The following is a 22,045-nucleotide window of genomic DNA, read 5'->3' as shown; positions in this document are numbered from 1 at the left end:
TGACTCATAGGCTGGGGAAATATATATAACGCCTTCTACATTACAGGCAGAGAGCTTTAGTTCTCCGTTCTCATAACCCTTATTTTATAGAAATAGAAAGAGCTTTAGTTCTCCGTTCTCATAACCCTTATTTTATAGAAGAGAAAGCTGAAGCATAAGCAGGTTAAGTAATTTACTGGAGGTAATGCAGCTAATAAGGGAAGTAGTAAAAATTAAGTGCAGGCGTTCTGGTTCTAGCGTATCTATTCTTAGCACTACATCAGAATAAATGGGTATGGCAGATTATGCTGAAGACCTGATTCTGAGACCACAGTCCCTCCGTCTGTAAAATGGCGATAATAACAACGTTAGGAGTCTGGTGCAAAGGAGTGAGATAATGAATACAAATGTGAACTTCAAATTACGTGTGTGACCCCACATACGAGCTTTTCATAATATGAATACGTGAGCTCCAGCATTGTAACGAATCAACTGGCGAAGTTCGCAGCGCCAGAGCGAGACCCCGCCCCCGTGGCTCCGCCCACCGCGAGCGGCAGGTGGGGCTCGCAGACCTTCTTTGCGCATGCGGAAACTGCTGCCCGCTCCCACCTCTAACCCAGGCCGAGAGTAGCTGCCGTTTCTGAGAGGACGATTCGTGAGGAGGTCCTTGGCGCGGTTTTCCTTTCCTCTCCCTTCTGCGGGGCCTGGCCGTGCTTCACCTGTGCCTAGAGCGTGGTGTGTTCTCGTCTACTTGCCTAACTTTCTGCAGACGGCGCCTTTCGTTGGCCCAATAGTTCCTTGTCGAAAGTGCCGGCCCCCGCGCCGGCACCGGCCGTAGCCCGGTGGGAAGGCTCAAGATGGCGTGCCTGTTGGAGACCCCAATCCGCATGAGCGTCCTCTCGGTGAGTGACCGCCGCAGCTGCCCGCCGGCTCGAGAGCTCGGGCTGCCCGGCAGCATTCACCCCAAACGCGGAGTGCCTCCTGGACACCACCCCTTGGGGTGGCTTCCGGCTCAGCTTTGGGCCATGGAGAGAGAGGGTGGGCAGGAGGAATAAACGGGACCCCGACCGAGCCAGAAACGTCTCCCAACTCCAGAAGCTCCCACCGGTACCGTTTCTCGGGTGGCCTCTGGCGGACAGGGTGGTTGGGCGTACGGGCAGCTGGCCCTGTGGCTCGGCTTGGGCTTTGCCAGGTGCTTCACTGAACCTTCCTCTCGGCGTTGCTGCTTCTCCGGGCCGAGCACTCTGCCCTGTGAGGTGCCGGGCTTGCCACTGGCCTGGGAAAGAGCGCCCATTCAGCGCCCCGCGGCTTTGGATAGGAGAGGTGCAGGCACTTTGGGCCCCCACAGCCTGAGAGGGTCAGGGCAGGTCTGTGGCTTCTGTCGCGTCCCGGCACGGGCTAGAACTGCTTGCTTCTGGGCAACGGAGATTTCATGTCAGCTGCAGCATATCTTAGTGTATGTAGCTGTTTAAGCCCCCTTTCTCCTTTCTGCTTTGGAAGTTGCTGCTCGGAGTCTAAAGGAACCTGTGCCTGGCATAACTTTTTCCTTTAAGGGGAGTCAAGCGCTGGGGGGAAAACTCAATTTTCCTATTATAGAAAGAGGGTATGTATTGACCCGTCAGGAAGTAACACCTAGTAGTTTGGGGTTTTTTTTTTTAAGTTAAAATAAAAATCCAAAATACAACTTTTACTTTACACTGTGTAGCTCTTAACTCGGACCCAGAGTGAAAGTTACTGAGGGATAACTTCAAAGGGTTTTACAACAATTTAGAGCTGTCCAACCAGAGAATAGTCACTTTACCAATGGTCCATTTGCTGTTGCTGGAAATAGGCAAAGACTGATTGGCCATTTTTTAGACTTGTGGAAACTGCCAGATACTGAGAGGGTGGTTGGATTACAGTTTACCTGACTTGTCAGGTTCCTAAAATCTGTGATTCCAGCCGGTTTCTCTTCTTTTCCTGGACTTCTGTCACAGAGACACTCACCTATCTGGAAGCACTTAGGACGTTTGCTATGATTCAGGGTTAGAACACTGGAATACTGTAGCCTAGATAATTTAAGGGGGTGGGGGCTGTCATCCAATTTGTCTCCTGATCGATTTTAGCAGTCCTTTTCCTTATTTTATACACCTTGGGGAAACAGTGTTCATCTAAATATTGAATCAGGTTAGCCTTTTATTCTACATCTGTAATATTTTGTGGGCAAGCAGGTAAATGACTTTTCCCTCACTATGTTTTTTTAAAAAGTATGCCTCTCAGCTGTCCTCAAGTCCCTTTAATTATTTTGTTTATCATTCATTTCACCTGAAGCTTATTTTTTTGTACATTGTCAACTTGTATCAGGCTTACAATTGAAAATTTTCATTTGTTTCACTCCCTTAGTAAATAATGTTTCCTGTTTAATTTTATGCAGAAGCTTCTAGTGGGGATTTGCTTTAGTTCTAATCTCATTGGGGGCTTAAGTATTTTTCACAGTCCCAAAGTCTTGTCTGTCAATTCATCAATTATAGAGCTTTAGGAAATCAGACACTGCTATGGCACTGCCTTTTGAAATACGGAGTGCAGGTAGAACAGGAAATTTTAATCAGAAATTACCTTGAAAATAATTGATTCCTTTAATAGGCTACTTATTGTGCACCAGTTACATACAACACTGTTTAATGTTTACTTTTAGGGAATGTGAGGATGAGATAAGATGTGCCCTCAGGGATCTCACAGTCTGAATGAGTCCACGGCATGATAAGCATCATTCAAGCAAGGGGCAAGTTGTATGGCTTTAAAGGTTTCATTCAAGGCCCTTTATACCTTCTCCCCTATGGGAAATCTCATTCAGTCTTAAACCTTAATTGTGACCAACTCACATATTACATTGCCAACCTTGACTTTTTTCCCGCGTAGTCTCATATCTTTAATTTCGTGGATGTTACCTGAGACTTGTAACAAAGCACATTCCCTTCTCCTAAGAGGACTTAACTATGATTTTCCATTTCTGTTAATAGTACTGGTTTTCATTGATTACTCACTGTTAAACCTCTTGGATCATCTTTGGTCCTTCCCCCTTTAATGCCCCTGTATTTAATCAGTCCTTAAGTTCTATTGGTTCTTAGTGTTTCACACATGTGGCTGTTCCCATGGCAGCCTCTCATCATTTTGTGCCTTCATTACCACAGTGTCATCGGAATTATTTTTACCACTTCTTATGTCTTACCCTCTCAGTTCGGGTCCATTCTCCTTAGTAATTTTCCTATAGAAAACATTGGACACGCTACTTTCCTGCTTCAGTTCTTTAGTGGGTTCCTGTTGCCAAAAGGCTGATAATCATGTTCAACTTTGGATATAAGATTCTTTATCCTCTGCATGAGCCTTCTATTCCATATAAACTGGCTTTCTCAAAGTGAAGTGATCTCAGGTTCTTCTAAACCCAGTAACTCTTACTGTCTGCCTGCTCATTTGTACATATGAATTATAGCTTTGTATGGATTCATTCATCTAATATATTTTGAACTTCTCGGTCATTTGCCAGGCATGACACTGGGTTTGGGAATACCGTGGTGAGCTGCACAGACCTGTCTTTGCCCTTTTAGCCTAATGGGGAAAATAGATATCAAACCATTACACAGTTCTTTAGTTGTGAATAGTGATTAGTGTTATGAATGAAAAATATAGGGTGCTGTATGAGCACGTAATAGGGGAATTAATTTAATGTAGAGGGCAATGAGGGGAGCTAGGGAGGATTTCCATGAAGAAGTGACAATGAACTGAGAGAGATCAAGGATGGTTAAGAACTAACTAGAAAAACAGAAGTGTGTTCCATGCAAAGGGAACTGCTTTTGCAGAGGCCCTGAGACCTTTAATAATTGTTCTAGCTTCTTAGTAAATTAATTCAGAGGTAAGTACTTGACTTTTTCTTAACCCCACTGCTATTTATAGCACTATGTCTTGCATATACTAGATATTCAGTAAATGTTTGGTTAAACTATTTATTTTGGGGAGTTGAACAAACTCCAGCTATCTTTCTAGACTGCACCATGATCATCCCTATCCATCTTTGGTTTGCACTTTGGTTTTATTACCCTTTTCAACAAATGTATAAATTCTCTCATGTTTCCCAAACTCTTGAATGATTTCACAGTGATTGGATTGTTTAAAACTTTTTATTCTGAAATAACTATGGATTCATGGGAGGTTGCAAGATAATACAGAAAGATCCCTGTGTACACATCACCCAGTTTCCCCCTGTTGGTTACATTTTATGTAACTATAGTACAGTACCAAAACCAGGAAGTTGATAATGGTATATGTATAGTTCTGTATCATTTTATCATGAATATAGTGTAGCCATCACCACAGTCAAGATACAGAATTAGTCTGTCACCAAAAAATCTCCCTTATGCTACCTCTTTATAGTCAAACCTACCAACCCCCTGCCTCTAACCCCTGGTGACCACTAATTCCATCTCTGAAAATTTGTCATGTTTTATAATGTTACAAAAATACAGTATGTGACCTTTTGAGATTGGTTTTGTCATTCAATGTAATGCCCTTGGAATCCATCCAAGTTGTGTGTATCAATAGTTTGTTCTTTTTTACTGCTAAGTAGTATTCTGTGGAATGGATGTCACATTTTAGCTATCAACCTAGGAGACATTTTGGTTATTTCCAGTTTTGGGCTGTTCTAACCTGCAGTGAATAATCAGGTGCAGGTTTTTGTGTGAAGGTAACTTTTCATATCTCTGAGATTAATGCCCTGGAGTGTTAATTGCTAGGTTGTGTGGTAAATGTATGTTTAGTTCTTAAAGAAACTGACACTTTTCTGGAGTGGATATACCATTTTACATTTCCATCAGTAACGTATGAGAGATCCAATTTCTCTGTACCCTCGCTAGCATTTGGTATACTCATTATTTTTTATTTTAGCTGTTTTAAATAGATGTGTAATGATAACTCATCATGGTCTTAATTTGCATTTCTTTAATGATAAGTAGTGTCAAAAATATTTTCATTACTTGCCACCCATATTTTATTGGATATAAAGAAATATTTTAGTGAAGTATTTCTTCATATCCTTTTGCCCACTTCCTAACTGGGCTGTTTGTTTTTTGACTGTTGAGTTTTGAAAGCTCTTAGATTCTAGGTATGAGTCCTTTATCAGATAAGTGCTTTGCAAATATTTTCTCCCAAATCCGTAGCTTATGTTTTCATCCTTTCAACCATAGGTTAAAAATGAACTTTGAGGGATCCTGGGTAGCTCAGTTGGTTAAGTGACTGCCTTCGGCTCAGGTCATGATCCTGGAGTTGGCGGGATCAAGTTCTACATAGGGCTCCCTGCTCAGCAGGGATTCTGCTTTTCCCTCTCATTCTCCCCCCCCCCCCCCCAGTGCACACCCTCTCTCTCTTTCAAATAAATAAAATCTTAAAAAAAAAAATGAACTTTGATCTCAGCTTCACACCTTATGCGAAAATTAATTCAAAATGGATCATAGACTTAATTACAAAGCATAAAATGAAACTTTAAGAATAAACAACAGAAAATCTGCAGAATCTTGGACTTGATAAAGTCTTAGACATAACACCAAAACCATGATGTATTTAAAAACTTTTTTAAATTAAAAATTAATAATTGGATTTAACAAAAATGAAAATTTTTCTGTGTGAAAGACTCTTAAGAGGATGATTGCATTTTACTTTGGTCACTTCTAATGATTTGAGAGAGGCAAGATAATAAAATTTTATTGAATAACATTGTAGGCTGGTATAGACAACTAAGGCATCTATTAATTTTAATTGTCTCCTTTACAGTGTTACCTAGTGCCATCATGTCTTTTTGACAAGCAATTAGTAGAACTGTACAGGGTATTCCAAGTCTGAGTATTCCTTGATTTTGTTCTGTTCTTGATAATTATAAGCATTTGTTGGCCTTAAGCTGCATATTGATTTGCTCTCAGTGGACATCTGACAATAGGAAAAATTTTTATGTGATGCTAAGGCCAACTATAAGCATGAATTTGACCTCTCTTGGTTTTTAGTAATAAATGCAAAATAAAATTTGGTCAGCACATTTTAAAGTTTGCCATTAATTCATTCCACAAGCACCAGGAACCTCAGTTATGTTAGGAGGTATTCCTAATAGGGATTTAACAGTATGAACTTCCAAATCTTTAACTTGCAATGTATGAGGAATGGGAAATGCTCATTGTCTTTGTCCAGGCATTGTGTTGTCTCTTTAAGGGAAGATTGCTGCCTGAATTCAGACACTGAGTGCTCAAGAAGCTTTTTAAGCATGGGGCACCTGAGTGGCTCAGTTGATCAAGTGTCTGCCTTCAGCTCAGGTCATGATCCCAGGGTCCTGGGATTGGACCCCACATCTGGCACCCTGCTCAGTGGGAAACGTGCTTCTCCCTCTCCCCGCCCCCTGCTTGTGCTCTCTCTCTCTCTCTCTCTCTCTCAAATAAATAAAATCTTTTTTAAAAAGTGGGGTTTTTTTTGTTTTTGTTTGTTTGTTTGTTTGTTTGTTTTTTAGCTTTACCAAGAGTTAGAAACAGCATAGGGTCTTTCTATTTCACTTGGACGTCTATCTCCTGTCTCCTCCTATTCTCTTTAAGACTTTCAAAATAGCGGGGCGCCTGGGTGGCTCAGTGGGTTAAGCCGCTGCCTTCGGCTCAGGTCATGATCTCAGGGTCCTGGGATCGAGTCCCACATCGGGCTCTCTGCTCAGCAAGAAGCCTGCTTCCCTCTCTCTCTCTCTCTGCCTTCCTCTCCTTCTACTTGTGATCTCTCTCTGTCAAATAAATAAATAAAATCTTTAAAAAAAAAAAAAAAAGACTTTCAAAATAGTGCCAGCAGCCAGGAAATTCAGTGGTTTTGACTTGTATCTTTTTCATTTTTGATTTGGCAATTGCTTTGCAGTGCCATCTGTCATGTTGGCTTTGAATAAAGATATGGAGTGATTGACAAAGAACAATTTCTGTTACCTTCTAGAAACCGAGAACAGCTGCCTTCACTGAACAGTGGTGCTATGATCCTTGGGACTATTTAGATAAGAATGAAAGGTATTCCAAATAAGAGCCATTTTGCAGAAACAGCCCCCCACTTGTCACTTTGATAAGGGAAAACTGGGCTTTTTCTATAAAATCAGAAGAATAATGAGTTAGTTACATTCTCCAGTATGTTCATAGTACAGTTATTGGAGGAGGGGGAATGATAAGAGAGATTTAAGCTTGCCTCATGAAAATGAAAAGTTGTCCAGAGGGAAGAGTTTCTAGCTTACAGGATCTATTCATATTTGGTGGTCTTTAGGACCTGCAAAATTATTATAGAATGCGAGATTCTTTCTCTTCAGGAGTGTTTTAAGGGCTCCTGGGTGGCTCAGTTGGTTAGGTGGCTGCCTTCAGTTGAGGTCATGATCTTGTGGTCCTGGGATCAAGCCCCACATTGGGCTCCCTGCCCGCAGGGAACCTGCTTCTCCCTCTCCTCCCTGCTCATGCTTTCTTTCACTGCCTTTCTCTCAAATAAATAAAAAAAATTTTTTTTAAAGTGTTTTAAGTGTTTTTTAAAAAGTGTTTTACGAATTTATTAGGCTTTCAGAAAGTTATAGGTGGTCACTGATCGAATAAGGAAAAGAGTCATGATCATAATCAAATATGACTGACAGGATTTTTACCTTTACAACTAGGTGGTATCATCTACTGAGGTTTAGGAGAGGAACATGTTAGGGAAGTAAGGAGGAAAAGTAAGTTTCATTTTAGACATGCTGAGTTTGCTGTGTGTTGTGGACATTCCTTTAGAGGTGTCAAATAGGCAGTTGGATATTCTGGAGTGTTTTTCATACCACCAAGCAATTCTCTAATTCTCTCTGGACCCCATTTGGGTGTTGTAGAATTTAACTAAATTCTAACACATCTACCTGAAGATAGAGTCAGATCCCATAGGTAAAGGGATCAGTCCTACAAGACTGCCCTTCTTTAGGCACTAGTTGCAAGTCCAGGTTGTTCTTCTGTGCCTCTGACCAATCAGCTATAAATTAGAGGTTCTCACAACACCCTCCTTGGTTTTGATAATTTGTTAGAATGGTTCACAAAGCTCAGGAAAATCCTTACTTATGTTTGCAGTTTATTATAAAGGATACAGATGAACAGCCAGATGATGAGGTACATAGGGTAAGATCCAGAAGTGTCCGAAATGCGGAAACTTCTTTTTTGTTGGAATTGGGGTATGCTACCCTCCTAGCACATGGATGTGTTCACCAGCCCAGAAGTTCATCAGATTTTATTGAGCTTTAATCTCCCCTTCCCCATTTTTCCCCTCTCAGAATTTGCTGCGTAGGACTGGAAGTTCCAACCCTCTAGTCACATGGTCTTTCTGGTTACCAGTCTCATTCTGAACCTAACTGTTCATAGCATAAACTCAGGTGTGCTCAAAGGGGGATTCTTATGAATAACCAAAGACACTCCTATCACTTAGGAAATCCCAAGGGTTTTAATAGCTTTGTGCCAGGAGCTGGGACAAAGACCACATATATTTATTATACTACAAACATAAAGATCTGGTGCTTAAACTGGGTGATCATTATTTGGGAGTTATTATTATTATCATCACCATATTGATCAGTAGTTCTAACCTTTTAAGGATAAGAGTCTCAACATCCTCTTCCACAGGAAAACATGCACCTGCCTAAAGAATCACATAATTTCAGTTGGTTCATGATTCCCTGGAACCTACACATCAGTCTTGAGTTAATAATTCCTATTTTTTTTACTGATGCCAGAGTCAGTCACAAAAACATATATAGCAAAATTTAGAAGTCATTTACATTTGTTTTTGAGTGGTAAAAATTGTAACAATAATAAGGTTTTAAAACTCATATAAGGTATCATGTGGGGCTTGGCTCTGAAGAAGCATAATCTTTTGCCCAGAGTATGCGGTGATCTTCTATGGGGTGTGCTATCTCTACAGAAAGGGTTTTGTGTAGCAGATGGTGTAGCAGGTCTGGGGGAAAGGGTAGGTTAGCTGGAGATTCACAATAGGACACCTGGGGGATCTGGGCACAGGCCAAGTGGAATAGACAGGTTACAAGTGGCCCATAATACTGGCATGATTGTCCAGGCCACAGTGTGGGTGATGGGTCAGACAGCTCCTTAGTGATACTATAGTAGGAAAGCTAATGCATCAGTTGTTGGAAGTGGTGGGCTGAATCTGAGTCAAGCACCATGGATAGCTCCGAGGCAGTGGTGTTCACGGTTCATAAGAACCTGAAGCAAATAAACCCTCTAAAAAAAAAAAATCAGTAGACAGCTAGCCTATCTGGACTCTTCCACTTACAGGGTGTACCATGAAAGATGGTACCCAGGATCTCTAAGTCATATCATTTCAGTCTTGAATAATAATTTAAACTATTCTTGTGGCACACCCATGTATGAATAGCCTCACTGTGTTTTGTCAAGATTCAGTATTAAGCATTTGAATACATCCTAATGGATTTCCTGGGCTATTTATCATCTTGGGAGGCATTTGAATGAACCTAGCCAACCCAGAGAATATCTCAATCTTAGTAAAACTCCTCACAACCATTGTTAGTCCTATGTCCCAGAGATTGGTTTTTGCCTCCTTGGACTTACACATTTGTGCTGCTTTGTATGTTGATCCTTACTTAGTTCCTTTTCTTTATCTGGAAGGATCTCTTGTTAGCCGTCAGTTTTTAGACATTCCCATCTACATTGAAGAGTAAGTGAATAGAATTTATTTATTTATTTTTAAAGATTTTATTTATTTATTTGTCAGAGAGTGAGCAAAAGTAGGCAGAGTGACAGGCAGAGGCAGACAGAGAAGCAGGCTCCCTGCTGAGCAAGGAGCTCCATGCTGGGACTCCATCCCAGGATCCTGGGATCATGACCTGAGCCAAAGGAAGCTGCTTAATTGACTAGGCCACCCAGGTATCCCAAGTGAATAGAATCTAATAGTGAGAAGGAACCTTACAGATCATCCAGACCCAAACAACTCCTTATGATTTGACCGTACTTTAAAAGGATAAACATTGCAGTACCTGATTAGAAAGGAGCATGAATTCTAAATTGCTTCCAGTTCTTGTGACCACCAAAACATGTTTCTGGCAATTGTTGATATTATAAAAGGTCTCTAGTATTTTATTATATTAAAAACTCAGTACAGAAAAAGTAAAGGCTACAACACTTCTATCTCATTTAATTAACTGTGCTGTGCTTTTAAATTATGAAAGAAGTCCCTCTTTGTGTGAGTATAAGTTATGGAAGTCTTTGGGAGAAATCTGCAGATAATCTTTAGTTCATTCTTACCATTTTTTTTTTAATTGGGGGGAAAACTGAGAACTAGAGAGGCAGACTTGCTTACTGTATATGCTATTATATAAAGTGTCAGAGCCATATATCCAAATACTTAATTAAAAAAACAAAACTATGTGCACAGCCTTGGATTTTAGAATTTTATTTTCAAACTCTGAGCACTGATTTACCATTTTAAAGTGTTTTCTTAACATGTAAATTCCGATTTTGAGTCTTATTTATTGAGAGTTTAGGGTTACCTCTTACCCAGGTAGTTTATGTTAAAAATATGTATTTAAGTATTTTCATGATTGTGTTTATGAAATTTAAACCTGATTATATTCTAGGAGTCTCAGCTCTCATGATTATGTTACATTCTATACAGATAGAATCCACCCAAACTGAAGTGCTATTTTATAAGCCTTCCAAAGTTGCGAGAGGCTGCAAAAAAATAGGGCTTTGCTTGATATGGAGAGAGAGGATGTTTTAAACCTGTAGAAACACTAAGGTACGAATCCCATGATAGAAAAAATAAAGGATAAAAATAGTTGCAAAAATCCAATGTGACAGGTTTGAAAGAATTTGAATGAGAATCTGATTTTTTAAAAATATTTTATTCATTTGAGAGAGAGACAGAGAGGGCATGAGGGAAAGGGGCAGAGGGGCAGAGGGAAAGGGAGAAGCAGACTCCCCACTGAGTGGGGACCCTGACGTGGGGCTTGATACCAACACTGTGGGATCATGACCTGAGCCAAAGGCAGATGCTTAACCATCTGAGCCACCCAGGTACCCCGAGAATCTGTCTGAGTTCTAATGAGGCCAGAAGTTTACCAGAATTCAAAAAGTAAAAGAAAAACAACAAAACACCAAGATCTTGGGTTTTGAATAGTGCATGGGCATTTTCTTCTCATTTCTCTTCCTTTTGGAGGCAAGTGGGAATCTTGGAAAAATAGGAAGGGCATGATAGTTACCTGCAAGGAAAAAGTCAGTCTTTGTTGATGATTTTATTTTTGTGTATTGTCCGAGATGGACAGATTTTTTTTTTTTTTTTGCCCTCAAAGTTAGGAAAGAATTGTCTAGCAGTTAATTTTATTTTATTTTATTTTATTTTTAAAAGATTTTATTTATTTATTTGACAGACAGAGATCCCAAGCAGGTGGGGTGGGGGGAGCATGCTCCCTGCAGAGCAGAGAGCCAGATGTGGGGCTCGAACCCAGGACCCTGGGATCATGACCTGAGCCAAAGGCAGAGGCTTAACCCACTGAGCCACCCAGGTGCCCCTTACTTCAAGTTTTAAAACAGCAGTTGCACACTTTTATAGCTCTTAATTTTTAAGTTAAATCCCATTCATGGCAAGTCTGGGTTTTAGTAATTTGGCATTCAAACCGTGGTGGGTTGTTTTTGTTTTGTTTTGTCTTGTTTCCAAATGACAGGGATTTATTTTCATTTACTGAGGTATAATTGGTATACAGTATTCTATTAGTTTCAGGGGGTGCAACATAGTGATTTGACATTTCTGTGTGTTGTGAAATTGTCACCAAAATATATCTAGTTATCATTTATCCCCTTACAAAGTTAGTACAGGGTTATTGACTCTGCTTCCCATGCTCCATTCTGTACATTACATCCCATGCCATATATTTTATTACTGGAACTATGCATTTATTGATTCCCCTCATCCATTTGGCCTGCTGCCACCCCCCAAATCCCCATTAATCTCTTCTATCTGTGAGTCTGGGTTTCATTTTGTTTTGTTTTTTAGATTCCACATATAAGTGAAAACATGAATTATTTATCTTTTTCTATCAGACTTATCTCACTTGGCATTGTACCTTCAGGGTCCATCCATGTTGTCAAAAATGCCATGATTTCATTCTCTTTTATGTCTGAGTAATACTCCATAGTATATACTGTTCACCCTTGAACATGAGGATTAGGACACCGATCCCCCACCATTCAGTCAAAAATCCACATATAACTTTAAACTCCAAACTTTACTACTACTAACCTATTTTTGAACAGAAGACTTACTGATAACATAAGCAGCCAAATATCACATATATTGTATATATTAGATACTGTATTCTTACAATAAAGTAAGCTAGAGAAAAAGAAAATATTAAAACCATAAGGAAGAAAATACATTTATAGTACTATAAAAAATCTGCACATAAGTGGACCTGTGAAATTCAAACTGTTGTTGTTTAAGGATCAAGTTATACATGCTACATTTTCTTTATCCATTAGTACATTAATGGACATGTAGGGTTTTTTTATACTTTGGCATTGTAAATACTTCTGCATTGAACATAAGGGTGCATATATCTCTCTGAATTAGTACTTTTGATTTCCTTAGCTAGATACCCAATAATGGAATTGCTGGATTATGTGGTAGCTCTATTTTTGGTGTTTTTGAAGAACCTTTATATCTTTTTCTGTAGTGCCTGATCAATTTATATTTTCAGCGGTGCACGAGGATTCCCTTTTCTCCTCAGCTTGCCAACGCTTACTATTTCTTGTGTTTTTTTTTATCATAGCCATTCTCACAGCTGTAAGGTGATATCTCATTGTAGTTTTGATTTGCATTTCCCTGATGATTAATGATTTTGAGCATCTTTTCATATATCTATTGGCCATCTGTATGTATTCTTAGAAAAATGTCTATTCAGATCCTCTGCCCATTTTTTAAATTGGATTTTTTTGGTTACTGGGTTATTTGAGTTCTTTGTATATATATTTGATATTAACCCCTGATAGGATATATAATTTGCCAATATCTCCTCTTATTTATTGCCTTTTTGTTTTGTTGTGGGGGTTTTTTGTTGTTTTGTGTGTGTGTGTGTGGGGGGGGGTTTTGCTCTGCAGAAGCTTTTTAGTATGATGTATTCATATTTGTTTACTTTTGCTTCTATTGCTAGAAAACATTGCTAAGATCATTGTCAAGGAGCTTACTGCCTATGTTTTCTTATAGGAGTTTTATGGTTTTAGGTTGTACATTCAAGTTTTCAATCCTTTTGAAGTTTTGTTTTTTTTTAAAGATTTTATTTATTTATTTGACAGAGAGACAGAGAGAGGGGGAACACAAGCAGGGGGAATGGGAGAGGGAGAAGCAGCTTCCTGCTGAGCGGGGAGCCTGATGCAGGGCTCGATCCCAGGACCTTGGGATCATGACCTGAGCCACCTAGGCACCTCTATTTAAAATTGTTTTTATATATATAGTGTAAAATAGTTGTCCAATTTTATTATTTTGCATTGTAGCTATTCAGTTTTTCCAACATAATTTAAAAACCATCCTTTCCCATTGTCCTTTCCCATTTTTGACTCCTTTGTTGTACGTTAGTTCACCATTTATAATTGGGTTTATTTCTGAGCTCTCTACTCTGTTCTTTGATCTACATGTGTTTTTGTGACATTACCATACTATTTTGATTACTATAGCTTTGTAGTATAATTTGAAACCAGGGAGCATGATACCCCTGGCTTAGTTTTGTTTTTTTTCCTCTTAAGGTTGTTTTGGCTATTCGAGGTCTTTTGTGGTTCCATATAAATTTTAGACTTATTCTCATTCTATCAAAAATGTTATTGGAATTTTAAGAGATTGAATTGAATCTGTAGATTGCTTCTGATGGTGTGGTTATTTTAACAATACTGATTTTTCCACTTTATGGACACAGAAAATTTTCCATTTATTGGTGTCTTCAGTTTCTTTTCCCACTGTCCTATAATTTTTAGTGTATGGGTCTTTTACCATCTTGGTTAAGTTTATTCCTAGGCATTTTATTCTTTTTGTTGCAATTATAAATGTGATTGTTTTCTCGACTTCACTTTCTGATAGTTCACTATTAGTTTTTGTGTATTAATTTTATATCCTGCAAGTTTATTGAATTCTTTTATTAGTTTTAATAGTTTTTTGGTGGAATCTATGGATGTTCTGTATATATCACAATAGTGACTGTTTGAATTTTTCCTTTCCAATATTATGCCTTTTCTTTATCTTGCCTAATTGCTGTGGCAAGGGCTTCCAGTACTATGTTAAATACAAGTGGAAAGAGTGGGCTTCCTTGTCTTGTTCCTGATATTAGTGAAAAAGCTTTCACATTTTCACTGTTGAGCATATTAGCTGTGGGTTTGTCATGTATGGCCTTTATTATTTTGAAGTATGTTTCTTCTATACCCACTTAGTGAGTTTGTTTTTTTTTTTTTAAATGGATGTTGAATTTTGTCAAATGCTTTTTCTGCATCTATTGAGATGATCATGTAATTTTTATCTTTAATTTTTTTACTGTGTATGACATTGATTGCTTGATGGATGTTGAATCATCTTTGCATCCCTTGAGTAAATCCCACTTGATCATGATGTATGATCCTTTTAATGCATTGTAGAGGTCAGATGGTAATATTTTGTTCAGGATTATTGCATCTATGTTCATCAGGGATGTTGGCCTGTAATTTTCTTTTATTGTGGTGTCCTTTTCTGGTTTTGGTATCAGGGTAATGCCTGCCTCATAAAATGAGTTTGGAAGCATTTCCACCTCTTGTATTTTTTGAAGGAGTTTGAGAAGGATCACCTTAAATCTTTGAATTAAATCTTCTGGAATTCACCAATAAAGCTGTCTGGTCATGGACTTTTGTTTGTTGGGATGTTTTTGACTACTGACTGAATGTTCTTATTAGTAATCAGTCTATTCTGATTTTCTATTTCTTCATGATTCAGTCTTGGAAAATTTTAAATTTCTAGTAATTTATCCATTTCTTCTGTGTTGTTTAATTTGTTGGCACATAATTATACATAGTAGTCTCATGATTTCATATTTCTGTGTTATCATTTGTAACGTCTCTTCTTTCATTTCTAATTTTGTGTTTTCTCTTTTTTTTTTCTTGGTGTGTCTAACTGCAAGTTTGTCCATTTTGTTTCTCTTTTCAAAGAACTGGCTCTTAATTTCATTGACTGTTTTTTCACTTTTTTTTTTTCATTATATTCAGTTAGCCACTGTATAGTACATCATTAGTTGTTGATGTAGTGTTCAGTGATTCATTAGTTGAGTATAACACCCAGTGCTCATCACAAAACATGCCCTCCTTAATGCCCACCACCCGGTGACCCCATCCCCCCACGCCTTGCCCCTGAAACCTTCAGTTTGTTTCCCGGAGTCCATAGTCTCTCATGGTTCATCTCCCTCTCCAATTTCTCCCCCTTCAGTTTTCCATCCCTTCCCCTGTGGTTCTCTGCACTATTCCTTATATTCCACATATGAGTGAAACCATATGTTAATTGTGTTTCTCTGCTTAACTTATTTGACTTAACATAATCCCCTCCAGTTCTATCCATGTCAGTGCAAATGGTAGGTATTCATTCTTTCTGATGGCTGAGTAATATTCCATTGTATATATGAACTACATCTTTTTTATCCATTCATCTGTTGAACGACCTCTCAGCTTCTTCCACAGTGGCTATTGTTCACCAGTGGACATTGCTGCTATGAACATTGGGGTACATATGGCCCTTCTTTTCACTACACCTCTATCTTTAGGGTAAATACCTAGTAGTGAAATTGCTGGGTGATAGGGTAGCTCTCTTTTTAATGTCTTGAGAAAAACTCCACCCTCTTTTCCAGAGTGGCTGTACCAGCTTGCATTCCCCCCAACAGTGTAAGAGGGTTCCCCTTTCTCCACATCCTTGCCAACACCTCTTGTTTTCTGTCTTATTAGTTTTTGCCATTTTAACTGGTGTAAGGTGATATCTCAATGTGGTTTTGATTTGTATCCTGCTACATTGCTGAAAGGACAGCCTTTGTAGTATGCCGTAGGTTCTGGACTGAAGTGTTTTCATTCTCTTTAGTGTCTATGAATTATTTAAGTTCTTCCTTAATTTCCTGGTTGACCCAGTCATTCTTTAGTAGGATGCTCTTTAACTTCCACATGTTTGAATTCCTTCCAAATTTTTTCTTGTGATTGAGTTCTAGTTTCAAGGCATTGTGGTCTGATAACATGCAGGGAATAATCTCAGTCTTTTGGTATAGGTTGAGACCTGATTTGTGACCAAGTATGTGATCTAATCTGGAGAAAATTCCATGTGCATTTGAAAAGAATAAGTATTCTGTTGTTTTAGGGTGGAATGTTCTGTATATATCTACGAAGTCCATCTGGTCCAATGTGTCATTCAGAGCTCTTGTTTCTTTGTTGATCTTCTGCTTGGATGACCTGTCCATTGCTGAGAGTGGAATGTTGAGGTCTCCTACTGTTAATGTATTATTATCAATATGATTCTTTATTTTGGTTAATAGTTGGCTTATGTAGTTGGCTGCTCTCATGTTGGGTGCATAGATACTTAAAATTGTTAGATTTTCTTGTGGGATAGACCCTTTAAGTATGATACAGTGTTCCTTTACAGTCTTTAGTTTAAAAATTGGTCCTTACTACAGTCTTTGGTTTAAAAATCCAATTTGTCTGATATGAGAATTGCTACCCCAGCTTTCTTTTGAGATCCATTTGCATGATAAATCTTTCTCCATCCCCTTGCTTTCAATCTCGAGGGGTCTTTAGGTTCAAAATGAGTCTATCGTAGGCAGCATATAGATGGTCCTGTCTTTTTATCCAGTCTGAAACCTTGCGCCATTTCATGGGAGCATTTGGGCTGTTCACATTGAGAGTAACTTTTGAAAGATATGGATTTAGTGCCATCATATTGCCTGTAAAGTCCCTGTTTCTGTAGATTGTCTGTTACTTTCTAGATATTACTCTTGGGGTCTTTTTTCTTTTATAGAACCCCCCCCCTTAATTATTTCTTGAGGGCTGACTTGGTGGTCACATATTCTTTCACTTTCTGCCTGTCTCCTGGCAGCTCTTTTTCTCTCCATCCATTCTGAATGACAGCCTTGGTCGGTAAAGTATTCTTGGTTGCATGTTCTTCTCATTTAGTACCCAGATTATGTCTTGCTAACCCTTTCTGGCTTGCCAGGTCTCTTTGGACAGATCTAATGTTATTCTGATGTTTCTCCCACCATAGGTAGGAAATCTCTTCCCCCTAGCTGCTCTCAGGTAACTTTCTTGTTCGTAAGATTAGCAGGTTTTACTATTATGTACCAGGGTGTTGATCTATTTTTATTTATCCTGGGAGGAGTCCTCTCTGCCTCTTGGTCATGGATGTTTGTTTCCTTCCCCAGATTAGAGAAGTTCTCAGTTATGATTTGCTCAAGTATACCTTCTAGTCCTCTCTCTCTCTCCACCCCCCTCAGGGATCCCAATAATTCTGACTTTGGAACATTTCATGGCATCATTGATCTCTCTAAGTCTGATCTCATGAGCTTGTACTTTATCCCTATCCTTCTTGACTTCCTTTCTATCAGCTTATCTTCTAGACCACTAATTCATTCTTCTTTTTCATTTACCTGGCATTCAGAGTATCCATTTTAGACTGCATCGCCTTCATAGCATTTTTAAGTTTGGTGAGATCAGCTCTCAATTCTGCCCTTAGAGATTCTATATCATTGCCAATACTTTTCTCAAGACTAAATAGCAACTTTATAAATGTTACTCTGAAGCCTTTTTCTGACATCTTCCTTATATCCATATCCATTAAGTCTATGGCAGAGGCCATTGTCTGTGGTTCTTTTCTTTGTTGGGAGTTCCTCCTCCTAGTCATTCTGTTGAGAGATGGTTGAGGGAATGTACAGAGTCCAAAGTATCAACCACGACCCAGGTGAAATGCACCCGAGGAAAATCTGGAGCAGTCGGAAGCCACCAATCTCATACTGATTTCATGGGTGTTCAGGATGGTTTGGTAGATATCCCGCTCAGTTCAGGGGAGCAGTCCAGGTGAGGTCCCCTACTCCTCCTCCATCTTGCCTCCCTCCTCCCATTGACCTTTTCTATTGTCTTTTAGTTTTTGTTTTATTTATTTCCACTCTGATCTTTATTATTTCCTTCCTTATGCTAACTTTGGGCTTTGTTCTTTTTCTAATTTCTTTAGTGTAAAGTTAAATTGTTTGGTTGAGATTTCTCTTGTTTCTTGAGATAGTCCTGTATTGTTGTGAACTTTCCTCTTAGACCTGCTTTTGCTGCATCTCAGATTTTGATATGTTTCATTTTTGTTTACATTTGTCTCTAGGTATTTTTTAATTTCTTCTCTGTAGTTGTTCAGTGACATGTTTAATCTCCAAGTATTTGTAGTTCTTCTAGTTTTTCCCTTGTAATTGGTTTCTAGTCTCATACCATTTTGGTCAGAAAAGATGCTTCCTATGGTTTCAGTCTTCCTGATACTGAGACTTGTCTTATAGCCTAACACGTGATCTATCTTGAAAAATATTCCATGTGCACCTGAGAGGAATGTGTATTCTGCTGCTTTTGGATGGAATGTTCTATATATGTCTATTTAAAGTCCATCTGGTCTAATATGTCATTTAAGACCAATGTTTTCTTACTGGTTTTTCTGTCTGGATGATCAATGATGTAAGCTGGGGTGTTAAAAATCCCCTACCAGTATTGTATCAGTTTCTCCTTTTATGTCTGTATTTGATGTATGTATTTTTGAGCTTCTCTGTTGGGTGCATGTATATTTATAAATGGTTTACTTTCTTATTGGATTGACCTCTTAATTATTATGTAGTGCCTCTTTTTGTCCCTTATTACAGTCTTTGTTTTAAAGTTGATCTCATCTGATATTAGGATAGCTATGCTGGTTTTCTTTTTGTTTCCATTTGCATGGAATATCTGTTACATTCTTTCACTTTCAGGCTTTGTATTTTTTTCCTTCTGAATGGAGTCTTTTATTGGTCTCTCTCTCTCTCTTTTTTTATATATATATATATTTTTAAGATTTTATTTATTTATTTGACAGAGAGCGAGATCACAAGTAGGCAGAGAGGCAGGCAGAGAGAGGGGGGGTAAGCAGGCTCCCTGATGAGCAGAGAGCCCAATGTGGGGCTTGATCCCAGGACCCTGAGATCATGACCTGAGCCGAAGGCAGAGGCTTAACCCACTGAGCCGCCCAGGCGCCACTTGTTGGTCTCTTTTTTAAAAAATTCTATATAGCTACTCTGTGTCTTTTGGTTGGAGAATTTCACCCATTTACATTTAAAGTTACTGTTAATAGGTATGTAGTTATTGCCATGTTCATTGTTTTGTGGCTTTGTTTGTAGGTTTTCTCTATTCCTTTTTCTTTTTCTTTTTTCCCTCGTGGTTTGACAACTCTCTTTAGTGTTATGTGTAGATTCCTTTCTTTTTTCATGTATTTACCCTAAGTTTTTGTTGTGGTTACTGTGAGGTTCACATACACCATCTTGTGTATGTAATAGTCTACTTTAATTGATAGCAACTTAAATTTGAACACATTCCCAAACTTTATATTTTTACTTTCTCCCACCCCACGTTTTTTGCCTTTGATGTCACATTTTACATCTTTTTATTTTATGTATCTCTTGGCTAATTATTGTGTTTGTTAATTTTATCATGTTTGTTTCTTAACCTTCTTAGTAGCTTCATATAATGATTAATACACTAACCTTTACTACATATTTACCTTTTTCAGTTAGAATTTTTGCTTTTATATACTTTCTTATTAGTTAGTGTCATTTCTTTTCAGCTTAAAGAAGTCCCTTTAATGTTTCTTGTAAAGCTGGCTTAGTAGTGAACTTTTTTAGCCTTTGTTTGGAGAACTATCTCTCTTTCAGTCTGAATGATAATTTTGCTGGGTATTCTTGGTTGGAGATTTTCATCCTTTCAGCACTTTGAAAGTGCTGCCTTCTGGTTTGCCACTGCCTTTTGGTTTGCAGTTTCTGCTGTGAAATCTGATAACCTATGGGGTTTCCCTCGAACATACAATTTTGGTTTTCTCATGCTGCTTTTTAGATTCTCTCTTAATTTTTAACTTTTGACATTTTCATTATAATTTGTCTTAGCATGGCTTCCATTGGGTCCATTTTCTTTGGAACTCTCTAGGCTTCCTGGGCCTGGGTGTCTTTAGGGGAGTTTTCAGCCATTATTTCTCCAAATAAGCTTTTTGCGCCTTTATCTTTATTTTCTCCTTCTGGGATCCCTTGTAATGCAAGTGTTATTCCTCTTGATGTTGTTCTAGAGGTCTCTTACTTTCATTTTTTAAAATTATCTTTTTTCTTTTTGCTGCTCTGTTTGGGTGAGTTCCATTGATTTCTCTTCAAGCTCACTGATTTGTACTTCTACTTCTTCCACTGTATTGAATTCCTCCAGTATATTTTTCAGTTCAGTTACTGTATTCTTCAGTTTTGTGACTTCTCTTTGGTAGTTTCTCTTTGTTGAAGTTCTCTCTGTGTTCATCCATTCTTTCAAGTTCGAGGAACATTTTTATGACTATTATTTTGAATTCCTTATCAGGTAGATTACTTGTCTCCATATCATCAAGGTCTTTTTCTGAGGTTTTGTCTCATTCTTTTGTTTGAAATATATTTCTCTGTTTCCTCATTTTTGTTTGACTGTCTTCATTTATTTCTGTCAGGCAATACAGCTACTTTCTCAGTTTTGAAGGAGTACATCCACCCCCCCCCCCCCAACCCCTGATCTTATTTATTTATTTATTTGAGAAAAGAGTGTGTGCATGCAAGCAAGGGGGAGGGGCATAGGGGAAAGGAGCACAGCAGACTCTGTGCTGAGTACAGAACCCAACTTGGGGCTTGATCCTACAACCCTGAGATCACAGCCTGAACCAATACCAAGAATCAGATGCCCAACCAACTGATCCACCCAGTCGCACCGAGAAGGACTGGTTTTAGGTGGGTTCTGATCCTTTTCCTTCAGCCTTGTCTTAGCTCTTGGTTGTCTCTTGCACCTTTGTGATTGTCTAAACTGCCTGATTTATTCTTGATATGCCCCTGTTGTTGTGGACGTGCCAAGACTTGTCAGCAGTCCAAGAGAATGAATCTCTTTTAGCATCTAATTTCAGGTTGTTTGAAAGCCAGACCTTCAGGCAGTAGCTTTTCAAGTGTGCAAATATATATAGTCCTGTGGGGCTGCACTTGTAAGTCCTGTGGGCCTCCAGACCAGAAGATCTGGAGGTGTCTCCAGGACAACAGTTGAAAAGTCTGGGCTCTAGACAAATGTATAAACTCCTTCCTGGGGAGTCTTGCTGAGCCATAGTAAGGCTAAGGTAGTGAACAAGTGTGGTGTTTCCCTGGAAGTGCCTTTTTAGCCTCTAGGTGTGTGGGAAACTTGATGCCTGTCCTTTAGGCTAAAGCACTGGGCTAAGCAAATAGTCTTTTTTCCACAGGAAGACTGAGGTTGTGTTTCAGTCTTCTGTCTCTGCAGTGCCTTGGAGGTGGTAGCCTGCCACAAGAGCTGTCTCTCTAGTTGTTACAGTCCTCTACAGCTCTGGAAAGCCAACCCTCTTGGGTACCTGGGCCAGGGAATCAAGAGATGTTCCCTGTTTGGATTGTATGTGGCTTTAGCAAGGCAGCCAGAGAGTGTGGTAGGTGGGGCAGACTCAACAGGCTTCAGAGAAGGAGCAGAAAAATGTTTTGTCTGTGATTACCCGTGGGCTTCAACAATGCTGTGAGAAAGTGCCATGTCCTTGTGTGTGCTCCAGCTTTGGGCTGGAAGTGGGAGAATGCCGCTGTCACTGGTGTTTACCCCAGCTAAGGGGCAGAGGAATATCACAACCACTTGCACTTGTGGACTTTAAGTAGGGAGCGGGAGAACTCAGAGACCATTTGCACTTGCCTGCTCTAGCCAAGGAGCAGGGTAGCAGTCCAACCACCCATGCTCTCTGGCCTCGGCAAGTGCCAGGACCACTCATTCCAACGCATCCC

General features: G+C 39.1%; 1 protein-coding gene across 3 annotated transcripts in view; it reads left to right on the top strand.

The window, feature by feature from the left end:
• Positions 1–585: 585 nt before the first annotated feature.
• The window catches only part of ARMC8 (armadillo repeat containing 8), a 106,643-nt gene continuing 85,183 nt past the window's right edge, over positions 586–22,045 (top strand). For all 3 annotated transcript variants that reach the window (XM_047736044.1, XM_047736053.1, XM_047736035.1), the window contains exon 1: positions 586–881. Coding sequence is in view for 2 of the 3 variants with exons in the window: in XM_047736053.1 (XP_047592009.1) it covers positions 837–881 (45 nt within the window). In the remaining variant the exon portion in view is untranslated. The remainder of the gene's footprint in view (positions 882–22,045) is intronic.

Source organism: Lutra lutra, chromosome 1, assembly GCF_902655055.1.
Source record: "Lutra lutra chromosome 1, mLutLut1.2, whole genome shotgun sequence".
Lineage (NCBI taxonomy): Eukaryota > Metazoa > Chordata > Mammalia > Carnivora > Mustelidae > Lutra > Lutra lutra.
This window is presented reverse-complemented; position numbering and strand designations above follow the sequence as displayed.